Raw genomic sequence first — 15,524 nt, 5'->3', positions numbered from 1 at the left:
TATCCCTGCAGAAATGTGACAGATGGAAGGCAATGGCTCCCTCATTACTTGTGTGGCATTTGTTTGTCTTAGCTATCAGTACTCTTTGACTTAAGCAACTGTAGCTCTAGACAGATGACTTCAGCTCCTGTAGGCTACATAAGCTGTTTTTTTTTTCTTTTGCGCTAGAGGTAATAGATAAACAAACACTGTATAAGTTTTATATCAAATCGAACAGTGGATCCCCAACTGTTGTCTATGTTTGTGTTTTTTTTTTTTAATCTTCATCAGAAGGCTGTGAAGTTGGTCACTGGAGTGAATGGGGAACATGTAGCAGAAACAACCGCACGTGTGGATTTAAATGGGGTCTGGAAACCAGAACACGACAGATTGTTAAAAAGCCAGCAAAAGACACAATACCATGTCCAACCATTGCTGAATCCAGGCGATGCAAGATGGCCATGAGGCACTGTCCAGGAGGTGGGTCTAACTAAGCGCTCTTGTGTGCTGTGTGCTTTCTCAAGTTTTCTCTCCCTCTCTTCCCTCCTTGCCATAAGTGCTGTTTATCTATCCGTGATGGAGACCTGATACTGACAATGGAGAGGAGACCAGAGTCTATTTCAGAAACAAATACTTAAGCCGTGCTTTATGTAGAGTGCACATTTCATTTGCCTTTATAACATTCTTTTAAAAACTTGAAAGAATATGAATGTGCCTTCTCAAACGAGACTTCTGAAAGTGTGAGGTTTTTTTATTTTTGTATGTGTGTGTGTGTCTTTTTTCAACTCTACCATAAAAGTGGGTTCTTATGAAATCGGGTCTTTGCAGAAGGAAGGGGCCCGCTTTCGTTGAGAAGCGTTTAGACTAGAGAGGTTCATGGAATCTGTAAAATCATCTGCATCATTACTAGTTGCAGATGACAGCTGAAAATAAACTTACCCAAACACTGGGAGGAAAAACCCGTCTCACTGTTACCACAATCAGCCCCTTTTCTTTGTTTGGATACTAATTTGTAGAGAACAACTACTGGTTTGTGTGTGTTTAACTCTTTGTAATAATTATACTGATTTGTAGTCATTATTCTATAATAGCCGGATTAGGCTCATTTAGAAATTAGGAGTCCTTAGCAAGGTGTTGGACAACACAGAATCAGGAGGTCAAAAAGCAGTTTTTGTGTGTATGTGGGTCTTGTGTACATATGTGTTTATATGCATGTGCATGTGTATGTGGGTCTTGTGTACATATGTGTTTATATGCATGTGCATGTGTATGTGGGTCTTGTGTACATATGTGTTTATATGCATGTGTATGTGGGTCTTGTGTACATATGTGTTTATATGCATGTGCATGTGTATGTGGGTCTTGTGTACATATGTGTTTATATGCATGTGTATGTGGGTCTTGTGTACATATATGTTTATATGCATGTGCATGTGTATGTGGGTCTTGTGTACATATGTGTTTATATGCATGTGCATGTGTATGTGGGTCTTGTGTACATATGTGTTTATATGCATGTGTATGTGTATGTGCAGACTAGACAGCAACATTGGCCATCTCCCTTTATTATTTCCAAACTTTTTAAGACGTGGTCCCTTAATGACCTGAAACTCACTATTTTGGTTAGGCTGGCTGGCCCCCAAAGCCTTAGGGCTCTCTGTCTCTGTGCACTTTTCCCAGGGCTGGAGTATTGACCTGACTAATGAGGATGCTGGATGTATGAACTTAGGTCTACGGGCTTGGGCAGCAAGCATATAACTGACCGAATCATCTCACCAGCTTCTTGACAGGGAATTTTCACAATGCTAGTATGTTTCGTAAAAGCAGTAATCACTTGTTGACATTTATTGTATCACTGGCCAAAGCCATGTTGCCGCAGATGAAACTGAGAGATTTTTTTTTTTCAAAAGTGTACAAATAGAAAACCAAAGCCGAAAGAAAGTTGTGTTTGGAAAACTGCCTCCTAAAATAGCCCAAACCTCGGTTGGCCTCTTTCCCCTCACCCTCTGTTAGTGTGTAGCTTCCTGGCTTCTAACTCTAGCCCAGAAAGAGGACATGTAGCTCCTAAAATGGGTTTCAATCCACACTGTGCTGCCGTGTAGAGAAGGTCTACGATCCGTGGAGGCCAACGACACTCTGAAGACTGCAAGACTGCAGCCAGCCTCTGAGGACGATTAGATCCAGATTCAGAAGCTCCCGTGGAGGAGGCAGCTTTTCCTCTTGAATTAGTCGTGCTTCTCCTTACTGGGCCTTTGAAACAAAGTTTTTTTGGGTTTGCTTTGCACTAACAAGGATGGTTTTGTTCAGTTAAAGTGGGTATTTTTCATTCAAAATATAAGAAAATATTTTCTTACAAAGCTAATAAGCCACTTCTTGGATAGCTGAGAGCATTTAACCTGCAACCTTTTGCCTAAAAGCAAACCTGATGTATTCAGGTATCGAAAAGAAAGACGTCCTTTGTTGTATATTGTTTATATAACTGGACCGTTCCCCCCCTCCATTCCCTTTTTAAGCATCATGGTCCTGCAAATTGTGGCTTACATTAATAGCAAAAATTAGACTGAAAATATTCTTGTAACAAACATGCTTATGTGTTCGAAGAGTCCACACACTTCTCTATCCCTTTCTAACCTTTCATTTTGTCCTAACCTCAGTCCTGATTGAGTTTTCTAGAGAGTTAGATAGGTTGTTAGCCATAATATTTATCGCATTTCTGTTCTTCGTGCTCCTGACAGTTGCCACCATCATGGAAAATGTCTAATTCTATTGATAATTTCAATCACACCATACACATACACACACACACACACACACACACACACACACCGCATCACATAAGCCCGAGTTGCTAGTGTTCGTCTCCTAACAGATCAGATATGGATTCTAGTTTAAACTGTATTTAGGTCTTAACCATATTTTATCCATTAAGCATTGTTCTCACCCCTGTTGCTATTTCATTTTCAGTTTACTAATTTTTTTTTGTCTAAATTTAATCAAATAGTAAACACGCTTGGGTTTACATTAAACAGGGTTTCAAAGAAAGGCTGAAACTTGTTTTCTTTGATTTAAAGAAAATAAATGAGTAGACATTAATGGTTCTGTAATAAAGTGACTTCTAGTTACAAATTTCGGATATAAGAACTAAGAAACTGATTTTGGAATTTGGGCAGTGGTTGTTAAAAATTGGCATAACTCCCAGTAGTGAGTCCCACCTTGCCTCAGGTGAGAGTAGGAAAAGTCCCCTTCTTCAGCAGGTCACGCTGATTACAGAAGAATGAAGAAGAAAACCACTTTATCCCCTTTTCCATCTTGATTTGATTTCAGTGATCTGCTTTGACAAACCATGCAAAAATGTAAGTCGTAATCAGGTTGGGAATACAGGCATTTTTTTTTCAGATCTTTTCAACATATGTATGGATTTTTTTTCTCCCGTTGGAGCCAATCTTAACCTGATTGCACTCAAATGCAGTCTTAGTCTCCTTCACACTGGAGCGCAGACACATTAAAATCAGCTGCTTTTGATTAAGGAAAGGCCCGAGCTAGAGGTCAGCATCGTGGAGTGGCTAAGTGCGTAAGATGTTACACTGAAAGCTATTAAGTAGGAGAAAATGAAAAACTATAAAAGTAAAAGTAACAACAAAAACATCGTGTTATAATGACTTCATCTATTTCTTTCTTTACCCATCACACGCAATTTGTATTGTGAGGGGAAAAAATAAGGAAGTTCCATAGCGACTTCAGTAGATGTATTTATACTAAAGTCCCCTCCAAATTTTTCGTTCTGGTCAGTTTCCTTTTCTTTCCTTGTTGATGAAACATGTAAGATTTCTTGGACTTTTAGATATGCCCTTAGAGGTGTGGTCTGTGATTTGGACGTCTACATCCTGTCAACTCATAACTTTTGTGACCTCTGGCAAAGTTGCTTAACCCCTCTTGGCCTTTATTTCCTCATTTATAAGCTGAAGGTACCAATGTCGGAGATTTCTAAGGTTTAGTTTTCTTCTAAACCCCAGTGACAGGAGAATTAATTGCTGAGAGGAACAGGTATGGTCCGTGGTTAGAAGACAAGAAACAGAGCTGGGGTCCAAGAGCACAGATTGACCATAGAGCTGTTCCCATTTTGGTGGTAGCATGTTCTCAGTCTTCTCTTCACTTTTGCTCTTCTGCTTCAAAAATGAATTTTATGTTGTCAGCCTTCAAAGACTAAATAGGATTTGTTTTAAATGTAGGTGTTACCTATGGCATAGCTACCAAAAAAGAAGGGCAAATGAGAAACAGAGGGAAAGGGGGGGGGGATCACAGGAAACCCCTGGAGGTAAATGACAAGACAGTGAATTGGCAGTGTGTTTGCAAGACACGTGGAAAGAACAGATCCCTAAAAAGTAAAAGCTGGTCAGGTTGCAGATACAACCACCCCTTCCCACCTCCTGAGTGATAGATTTCATCCTTCTGGGAATAATTTAGTTTAGTAATAGTCCAAAACTCTGAATGGAAGGAATTTTGAGTCTAGTTTAAATTGTATACTAGGCAGTATTTTAAGAGAAAAAGATAAATGGGCTATTATATATTTGAATGATCAATGGGAGAGCAATATCAAATTGTATGGTGCTGGAAGATACCCATGTATAGTGGGGAAATATTGTTATCTGTAAGTTTGTATGATTTTCTCCTCTTATAAGATTAGCAAATTTTCTTTAATATATGTTTTTCACATTATTTTTTCAAGTTTAAAAATTATTATTGTTAGTAGCAGTAGTAGGTATGTGAGGGGAACTTTGTGGACTTAATTTTCTTCTACCTTTATGCAAACAAATTTATGTTCTTAGGCTTGTATAGCAAGTGTGTTTACTTGTTTAAATCTCTCTCTAGCTCTTACAGCAAGTTTTGCTGGATGTTTGTTGACTAGTGTTCCATACTGTTTTTTGTTCTGTTGCTTAAAGAATTTGAGAGTTTTTCTTAGAAAGAATAACTGTAGTGAAGAAGAAAATGGTTGAGCATCTATCATTGGGTGCACAGACAGACATGAGCTGTGCAGAGAAGTAAAGTAGGATCGTGAAGGAGGGCTAGGGCTGAGATATGCTAACTTATATTTGATATTCAGAAAACTGTGAAAGTGGTGTTTGGTCAGAAATCTGTATAGTTGAAATTTTGTTTGGACTGCCAAGCATCCCCTAAATAAAGATATGGAGACTTATTATTAATTGTGAACGCTCAACCTTAGCTTAGCCTTGTCCTACCAGCTCTTTTAACTTAATTTAACATGTTTCTCTTTATCTATGTTTTGTCATGGGGCTTTACACTTTTCCTTCACTCTGTATGTCCTACTTTCCCACTTCCTCCATGCCTGGCTGGCTCCTGGGATCTAATTTTCTCTCTTCCCTGCAGTCTAAATTCTTCCCCCGACTTACTCTCCCTGCCTGGAAGTCCTGCCTATACCTTTTCCCTTGCTATTGCCCATACAGGTTTTGATGAGACCAGTCAGGTACCTTAGGCAGGCAAGGTAAAGCAGCAACACATCTTTTCATAGTGAAACAAATATTCCGCAACATAAACACATGGAACAATATTTGCATAGTTAAACAAATATTCTGCAACAAGTCTGAGTAGTGGTGAGCATGTGAATATCAAAGATATATTTGTTGTAGTTGTTGACTCAATGACCATTTTAGTATTCTTGATTCTCCCACAAAATTTGGGGGAAAGAGGAAGTCCAAGTGAGTGACAACAAGGCTCTGATTTGTCCTTAAAAAGTTGCTAGTGGTAGAGTGAAAAGTAGACCAAATCTTGATTCCTGGAAAACCTGCGTTTTTTTTTTGTGTGTGTGTGTCTTTTCCTGATTCCTGTAGTGAAGATTAAAGGTGGCACCATGACTGTCTTGCATAGTGATGCACCCAACTTTCATCTTTCTCTTTTCCTACATACAGAAATATCATTCTATTTCCTTACTAATACTTGAAAATACAACATGCTACCTCCATTCCTTCTTTGATACCTTCCTCTATAGACTAACTGGTGAGGTGAGCTTCAGAGGTCATATTTCATATGTCCTGAAGCACAGAACCACTAACTGTGCTTTGACACTTATCCTATGAAGGTCCTCCTGTCCTTTAGTTTTTGGTGGTGGTGTTCAGTTTGTGGGGTGTATATGGCTTCAGGAGAGTCTCTTTAATATTTAGACCTTCAGGGCCAACTTTCTGGATGAGTCCCCTTGATGTGTTAAGCCACATTTAACATTCGTTGCACTACATATGATCGCCCTTTGCCTAACATCATCATTGTTTCTAAGACATTTCAGTAATCAGCCTGTTATGTGATGCTCTGACAGATGCTCAGTGGCTTTGTGCATTTGATGCTGTGACTGCCTCAGCTACTGTTAGCTCATTACAGGGTAATTCTTGGATCAGTGCACAGTTTTCCTTAAGAATATGCAAGCAAGTTAAATATAAATATGAAATCTGCTACTATATACTATATCTGCTACTATATACAATTTGGAAATAATTCATTCATCTTAAGATTACCTAATTGTGATCCAATCAAAATTGGTTCTTAACTTGGGAGGAAACATAAGCAAAAGTCTCTTAGCCGCTTAGAACTTCAATCTTGTAAACATCTATTTTTAAAGGATAACAAGCAATAAGACTTATAACAAGCAAAAACACTTATATCTGTTTTCTGTACATAATCTTACAGCATCATGTGGACTAACCATTAGATAATAGAACTAAAGATGGCCACCAATTGTGATGGATTAAACCAAGAACAAGAAACAAGCACATTTTCTGTAGGACAGGGTCAAGAAAATACACTTTAGACATATGTTCTCTATTTCTCTACATTTTGTTTGCATTTGTGCTACAATTTATGTGGTCTACTTTCTAGTGCCAGCCTCACTGGAAAAGAGGATAAGGGAGAAACATTTCTCTTGTGTGACTTACTGTCTAAAAATGTCATTAATGAAGTTTTTCTCTGAGGATTCTTTTGTCTTTCTCTGTGTTCTACTCAATACTTTGTTATATTTCGTTGGACAATCAGTGATTTGTGTTAGTGGTCATTTTCAGTTGCACTGCTCTTAGGGACTCTGGATACATAGATGGCGTACATACTGAATGTAAGCCTGAATAGTTACCCTGAGCTGCAACTCTGTAAATGTTATTTTATCCTTATTATATAAAGCGATGTTTTACAACTGGACACCTGCTTCCAAAAATTTCTGCCAGTAGAGTGTCTAAAATTCCTGTTTCAGAGGGCTTAATGGTGTCTTGAGAAATGTCCTTTTCTGGGCCCTTCTCTGATCACACCTTACTTTAAAGTTTTTTTTTTGTTGTTCTTAGAAAATGAACAGAGGATAAACATTGACTCCCACTGTTAGTGGTAGTAGGATTTCCATTGGTGTGTGTGTGTGTGTGTGTGTGTGTGTGTGTGTGTGTGTGTGTGTGTGTGTTTGAGACAGTGCCTTAGGAAAACCAGGGTCTTTTGAAGTTCCACCTTCCAACTGTAGGGATCACAGGTTTGTGCCACTGTATCCAGCAGTAGCACACCTCTTCTTGTTGCAGTTCTTAAACAGTTTAGTTATTTTCAGGTTCACCGACTCTCACATAGCAGAGTGTCAAATCTGAGGATGTCTAAAGTAGCACAGCAGGTTCCTGTGGTGTGTATGGAGATCATAAAGTCTATAGGTGCTAAACTAAGTGAAGCTTTGGGCGTGGGCACGGACACAGAATTCTAAGGAGAGCAAGGCACATAGATATGACAAGGGAGGAAAGTAAGAGAATGTCTTTTCCTAGTTTCATTGCGAGTTGGTCTTGATGCCGTTCTTCCTTGCCCAGAGGGGAGAGCGAATGAATGAATAAGCGAAAGAAGCTACACATTTGTGCCCTTCTCTGAGGTTCCCATCTGGAAGCTCTACCAGACTGATTCAATTATACTCCGGGGCACCATGTCCTCATCTCTTTTATGGGTACTTGTAAAAAGAATTTCTTAACTATATGCCACCGAAGGCATTAGGTCTGCTGTGTAACAAAGCAAAGAGGAAAATCCGAGTGCCCTTCTTTTATGAATTTTGCTCAGTAATAAACTAGTTTGATCTTAATGTGGAAGATGGAAACCATTTTATGACTATCCAAAATAACAACAACTTTTAATGGGACACAAATGGTGGCAGAGGTAGAGTGTCCCCTTTTTAGGAAACACTGCCGTACCCTCTGCAAGGCAAGACATAAAAATCCCCTCATGATTCTTAGAAATCCCCTTCTCTCCACCTCCGATGCCTGTGATCTTCCCGTGGTGTGGAGGAAGAGGAGGATTAAGTTGGTGTGCTATGCCAGCCACGTCTCTAGCTACTGGGCTGGTCTCCGGCTGGGCTTGTAATTTTTGTCCAGGACCAGGGGCAACAAGAAAAGATTTTGTTGTCAGTTTTACTATAATCCCAGTGTGACTCAGGTCGTTATTATACAGAAGTGTCCGAGGTGACAGGATGATTTTGTTTATAAGAGGCCTGGCAAACATTTTCACTAGTAGCCTGCAGCTATGGAAGCAACAGTTTTAACTGCACAAAACAGCCTCTCTGTGATACGTAGATGTAATCTCCATAGGACTAGCATTGTTTCTTCTATGCAGGGACTTTCAGAGACCAGGAATAAAAAGTATGTAAACTTACCTAATAAAGGGACATTTAAGAATTAACACAGAACCCTTATATTTCCTTGCCAGATGTCCACAGTACTTAGTGACGGTGTAAAATGAGACATGGTAGCATGATGAGACAGAACCCCAAAATGTAAGACCACGAGGACCAAGAAAGCTGGAGGCAGAACAAGAAAGAGCTCAGGACTGATGGAAAAGACATGTGCCCAAATATTCATGAGAATAGCTGAGTAAAATTTTAACTTCCACCAGAGTTTAAAATAAGTGTTATCAACTGTATTACTGATTTAATAGTAGCTTTCCAAAGAAAAGTTTGCAGTGTGCATCTATTTATAAGTAAAAAGTGTACTGGTGCATACACAAACATGTCCGCTCATATCTGCACACATAGCAGTGTGTGCATTTAATTTATGTGGGGGGAGAAGGACTTTGATGATAGACTAGAGCTGGAGAACTTGATAGTTCTCACAAAGTAGTCTAGTTCCATAGGGAGAGGAAAGCTAAGCAGGTTACAGTCAGATGAACTAGACTTCTCATGGGATGCCCGTTCAGAGCAGGGATCCTGTTGTAGGTGGTGTACTCAAGACTGTCTAGTTCACATCCAAGTTCCCAGAAGGCAGCTTCATCCTTATCCCTCCATGAAAAGTGGAAACTATGATCCTGATCTGACTCCACAAAGTCATGGAAGAGGTGGATACAGAACTCTGGGAGTTACTTTATCATCAGCTCTATTTGTCTGGTATCATCCAGAATGTTTTTAGTGAATTTTGGATGTGTGTGGGGGGAGGTTTGGCATCTCAAATATCTATATATGGTATAGCTCTATTTTCCTGGGTTTGGGCAGCTACCCTTGAAATCTGTCAGTGAATAGTTACAAGATGGTAGGGAAGATCTCCCAAGAGACCTCCCTACACTAATATTTTAAGGAGCCTTTTGTGATTTTTGTTTCTTTTCCAAGGCTGTTTTTGGATGATTTTAATCTGTATCAAAATTATTACTTATGAGAAAACCAAATAGAAATTGAGTAAATTCTTCCTGAGTTGAACTCGCTTTATTAAAATGTGTTGTGGAGACCTTCCCGTTTCTCTGCTGAACTTAGCTGGTGCATGAGAGCTGCTGCTTTCAGAAGTCCGTGCTTCTATCACTCTAGCTATACTGTCCTCCATGTTCTGAAGAAAGGAATAGCTGGAGCAAAGGGAGTTTTAGAAGTAAAACTGATAATCCAGTCAGTGCAGAGGGAAATGCACACCACACAGTGGCAAAAGAACCAAAACATGAATGTCAACTGACTGTTATTGTAGACTCTGATAGATAATTTTGTGTCTGGGGGGGATATTTTTAGCTATTAAGAGCCAAGGAAAGTCTTCTAAAGAGCAAGAATGGGTAAAGTCTTATATTAAGATTTGTTTATTTACTTTATGAGTGTATATATGTATACACACCTTGGGCATGTCTGTGACTAGTTAAGGCAGGGACCTAGGGAAAAACCAAACACTACTGTTCTGCTAAAGGAAGCGAGCCTGAAAATGACTTCTCATGGCTGCACTCAGAGCAGACATCATTCAACCACCATCAGAGACACTTCCTTCTGCAGCCGATGCGAACAAATACAGAGATCCACAGCTAGATAATAAATAGGATGTGAGAGACCTTGGAACAGTCAGTCCTAAATGGGATGGCTCTATCAAACCCCTCCCCTGAGAATTTGTGGTACAGGAGGCGGAATGATTCTAAAAGTCAGAGGGGAAGGATCTCATCACAGAAACAAAGTGCCCTAAACACAGTAGGATGGATGTAGGTATGCACTCTGGGACTGTGGCAGCATCCAGAGGGATTACATGGGTTTCCAACAGTTGAGGTTCTAGATCTGAGAAGTGGACACATGTCCCCACCCCTAACCCAGAAACTAACTCCAGTTGATAACCACTTGCAAGTGAAAAACTAATTTTGTCCAAGGAAGCCTCACTGGGTATACAAACCCCTCTTATTAAATATAAGTTCTATACACCCATCATAACCAATACAAAATGAACTGGACAGCATCTTTTGCGATTCTCTGATACTGTGTCGGGCATTTTTTTTTCAAATGATGATGGTAGAAGCTCCGTGTTAGAAGGCCAAACCCTACATGGCAGAAAGTATAAGCTGCTGACCAGAAACCGTGAGTGTGACAAGGGCGACTTTGGACTCTTTATCTTGTCCCAAGTGGAAAGTCCAGGAGACCTTTGATAGTGCGGGCATGTTAGCAGAAAGCCGGCTGAAAGCTAAGTGGCTGAATGTTGTGTTGGGGAAGTGTAGTGGGAGAATAAACTGTCCATCCTGGATTTGGGGCCCAGTGTTGAGCAGAGGCGGATTTTAATGGTCGAATTACCAGCGAATACTTCAGAGTCCTGATGTTTACGAATTTTTCTGTTTGCTTGCTTTTCTGATGAGTGTAGGATTTTGTCTTGGCCTCCAGTCTGCTGTTCCCCTCTATCTCTGTTTGCCAGCTTCCTAAGCCAGGCCGGTCCCTGGCTATTTGTGCGGTGTTTCCTCCTCCTCTCTCCCCTCTTTCTGCTTTAGTCTAGGCACAGTTTGCTTTACCCCAAGTGAACTCTATCTGTTCTCACTCTCCCATTTGCCATTTACCCAGATTCTTGAATGGATTAGTCTTTTTTTTTGTTACTTTGTCATATTAATGTCCTAATGTATTTTCCCTTCCAGTGTATTTCCTTAAAACGCATAAATAGTATTCAAGTCAAGGATAACAATGTTCCCACAAGGCCCGATTTCAACTGTACATTCTAAAATGATCTTATCTGACACGGTAGAGACTGGACTAGGGGTTTTGAAGGAATCCCAAGTGAAATGCTGGATTCGGGAGGAAAGGATGAAGTAACAAATCTGCTACATTTGTAACATGGGGCAGGGGGAAATGTCAAGCTTATTTGTTCTTCCCTTCCTCTTCCCCTTTAACAGCCCCCTCTGCTCATGGCTCTAGAGCTGTGACCCTCCACCTTCCCAGTACACACCTGCACGTCCTTGATACCTCATTACCTTCTAATTGATACCTTCAGCCCTCGCAGACATAAGTATTGTGGAAAACGCAGTGCAGGAAGTGAGTCGATTTTTAAACTTGCTATACACTATCCTTGTGCACCTCTAGTTGAAAGACATCAAGTTTCTTAATTTCCCAAAGCTCGGCAATGTGTAAAATGGGGCTAGCAAGCCACGGCATGATTTAGTATGTAAACAGGTGAGTTCTTTGCCACATTTTATTCAGGTTCTGTTATTTCACAAGACTGCCTCCTATGAGCTAGCCTACTCTCGGCTCTCACTGTTTTGCTTTTAGCCCATCACATAGCTTCCTCTGATGTGAACCAACTTCTTTCTGAGCTCCAGTCTTACAGGTTGACTCATTCTTAGGCATTTTTCCCTAGCTATGATGCCAGTGTGCCCACTTTACCATGACTGTTACACAATCTACACCCCCTTTCCCCTGAGGTTGGTCATCCTTTTAACAAACCTCACAGCTTTCCTTTGGTCTGTCCCCCTTAAGACAGTCCTCACACTGACACATCAGGACTTAATACAGTCCTCATACCAACATATCAGGACTTAAATCTTTACGCAACACCTAAAAGCCAGCAACTTTGCAACGTTTCTTCAGTGCCAACATCTATGTGATGAAGATAACATGTACCTGTGACATAGGGTTGTCATGAAGATTAAATGATACCATTTTTTCTTATTTTATATAATGTGAATAAAAAAATAGAGCGCTGGCATGAAATCCACTTGCTTACCTAATTCTTTATCACAGAGCTACATTGCCCAGCTCACTGTCCTCCACCCTTTAAAAAAGGAACTACTTATCTAGTATTGCTTCTCCATCGAACACTCCTTTTCCTTACTGTTATCTGTACTCGAAGTCTTTATATCACTGGGCTGGGCGCTCTCTTTACATTCCTGCTAGCTGGTGTGTCAGTGTAGCCAAAACTGAATTGATTTCCCTTTGCTGCCAGGGACTGGCGATGAATAAAACACTAAGTTTAAGAATCAGCGGAGGCAGCTACTGACCATCCTTATTAGGACGTCAGCCTGAGGAAGCCTTACCTACTGAAAGGGACGCAAGTGGCAGGGTGAATAGCATGGGCTGGTGGTTGCAAAGATGTGCAGACCACGAGTCCGGAGAGGACTGCACCAGCGACAAGGAACAGAACTGAGGAGCGAGTTTGAAAAATGGGACACAGGTGTGGATTAGCAGACATAAATGTGCATGATCTGTCTGAACAAATCTGTGTTTCAAGAGAGTGAAAAGACAGGCGTTTGCGTGAAAGGTGTATATAAGGAGAAGGAAGGAAGTGGGGAGGCAGTCAGAACACCAGTAGGAGTTGGTTATCAAATTGAGTCTCGCAGATTGAATGTTGCCTGGCAGATTTGAAGTTGGCTAGACAATGATCACAGAGAGGATGATACACTAATGAACTCAAACCCGAGTGTGTATGATATCCACCTAGCAAGCCATTAAAGCAGGGATGTGACATATAGTTTAAAATTATTGCCTCACCCTGAATGCCATGTAATGAACACGATGTAAGAATGAACACGATGTAAGAAATGTATACACAATTGATAACAGATTCAGTAAGCACAGTACTTCTATGTTACATTCGAAGACACTTGAGCTTTGGGGAGTCAACCCTTCGGTTCATTATATAGTACTGATTACACCTTGAAGGAAGAGGGAGACTTGGAGAAGACAAGAATCTCTAGAGACCTGCATTCATTCAGGACTGGTCAAATTAGGTTCTCTGTAGTTTCCCATGGTGTGTGGGATTCTCCCCAAGGATTGGGACAAAGCCAAATAGACAGGACACAGGCTTTTTGTCTTTCCTTTCCCACATTTATAGTCTGGAGGTTCTGCATACATGGACTTTGCTTCAGGGGAACAACAGAGGGCAGAGGGCATGCCTGTTATAAGGCTAAGGTGCCCAGAGACACCTTAGGGTGCATGGCTACTGGGAAAAGTAAATGGTTCATGACTAAGCTTGATTTTTGCATATACACAAAGCCTAGCACTCTTTCAGCTCAAAACCTCTCATCATGTGGTGCACAGTGATCTCTGGAACATGCTCATAGGTGACGCAGCTCCCAGTGTTCATCTTATGCCTTCCCTCTATAGGGATACACCTTCTGTTTTCACAGTCTTCATGCTAGAATAGTGGTGTGAAAGTTAGCCTGGACTGTCCTCAGTAATGTGTTTCTTACTTGTGGTAGACTCTGCAAGACTGTAAAGTGAACCAGTAATTTAAAAAATTTCTTTAAATTTAGTCCTTTATTGGAATATACAAATCATATAGCTGAACAGTATAGTGAGGGTTAGTTGTGTCAGTGTTACAGAACCTAGGATCACCTAGAGGCAGGCCTTTGGAAATGCCTGTAGGGAAAGATCTTGGTTTTACGTAAGGAACGGCCCACTGTCTGTGGCTAGCATTATTCCCGGTCTGGGATTCTGAACTATAGTAACGGAGAAAGGGGGTCAAGTAGAAGCTTCTGCTCACTCCTCCTTGCCTCCTGATTGTGACGTGGCCAACTGCTTTGAGCTCCCGGCATTTTGATTTCTTTGTCATGGTGAACTATATGCTGGTACTATGACCAGAATAAACTCCTCCTTTCTTGACTATTTTTCCTTTTGTCAGCGTGTATTATGACAACAGAAAAAGATGAACATAGAGGGCAGAAAATCACACAGTAGGCCTCAGACAAAGCTTACAGTCAACTTGCATTGCCTCTAAGAATATTTTATTTTAAAATTTACCTGTTTTCCTAAGAGACATTTCTCACAGGTCTTATGTTTTTTTTTCCGTTCAGGTTTGAGACATTATTAATTTAGTTAGTAGAATATCTAGATTGAGACAGTAGCAAAAAGTTGATACTTGAATTAAAAATCTCTATTTTTATCCTTGTGGCCTTAGGAAACGGACAACAGACTGGTTGGTCTGAAGGATCTAGTTCCCTAAATACCAAGCCCTCCTATATCTTCCTTGAAATATACATCTTATGCAATAAATGGTAAAAGCAATTTAATACCAACTTAGGTCAGCCCGTAGCTCATAAAGGTTCCTATTCCCTCCCCCCTTCCCTTCTTTTCAGCTGATGTCACATCCTATATAAGGAAGCTGCATGCATCTGTCTTGCATCTATACATGGATTTTACATGTTGAGTGAGGTATTGCTATCTTGAGTAATTTAAAGTAATTTCTATCTCAAATGTCAAGCGTCTGCTGCATTTCAGCTCTTCCTCCGTTTGGTATAATTGTCAACTCCATGTGCACAGATTGACTTAATACAGTCATCAAATGTGCTTTGAATTAAGAGCTATTTGGCCAGCTTCTGTAGCCCCGTTTGAAGCGGGGCGTCCTGTGTTGCTGTTATAATTTTGCCTTTACTTTATCAGAACCATAAGAGCCATATATTCCAAGAGTCACTATGAGAAATCTTTCCACCAGGTGGATGGCATGTGCCCACATCTAGTTTGAAAACTAGAACAATGGTAGTACCCTAATTTGAACCATTCCTTCTAGAATCGCTTACATTTATTAAGAATTTGCTTGAAGGAGTTCAAACAAGGGTAGTGACCTCTCAAGCGCTGCCATTTAAAGAGGATTATTTTTATTCACACAGTGTTGAAGTTGGTGATATCTTATGCAACTTCGGTATTTATTAACAAACAGTTCCAGAGTCAGTATAATGTAAGGAATCCATACAGGGTACTTGAACATTTGAAATGTATCATAATTTATTGCCCTTGCACATGTGTGTTTACACGAGATTATGTGTGAGAGAGAATGAGTGGCCCCAGCATTGCATTGAGGGAACTGTGCCATGTTGTGCTCAGCACTTTGTCTGACAGTTGT

General features: G+C 40.4%; 1 protein-coding gene across 3 annotated transcripts in view; it reads left to right on the top strand.

Annotated features, from left to right (window-relative positions):
* The window catches only part of Rspo2 (R-spondin 2), a 135,650-nt gene that overhangs the window by 87,061 nt on the left and 33,065 nt on the right, over positions 1 to 15,524 (top strand). For 2 of the 3 annotated variants that reach the window (XM_085679004.2, XM_048457435.3), the window contains exon 5: positions 271 to 459. In XM_085679004.2, the coding sequence (XP_085535130.1) occupies positions 271 to 459 (189 nt within the window). The remainder of the gene's footprint in view (positions 1 to 270; positions 460 to 15,524) is intronic. The other variant, XM_085679007.2, reaches the window with a different exon arrangement.

Source organism: Myodes glareolus, chromosome 19 (genome assembly GCF_982192425.1).
Source record: "Myodes glareolus chromosome 19, mMyoGla1.1, whole genome shotgun sequence".
Classification (NCBI taxonomy): Eukaryota; Metazoa; Chordata; class Mammalia; order Rodentia; family Cricetidae; genus Myodes; species Myodes glareolus.
This window is presented reverse-complemented; position numbering and strand designations above follow the sequence as displayed.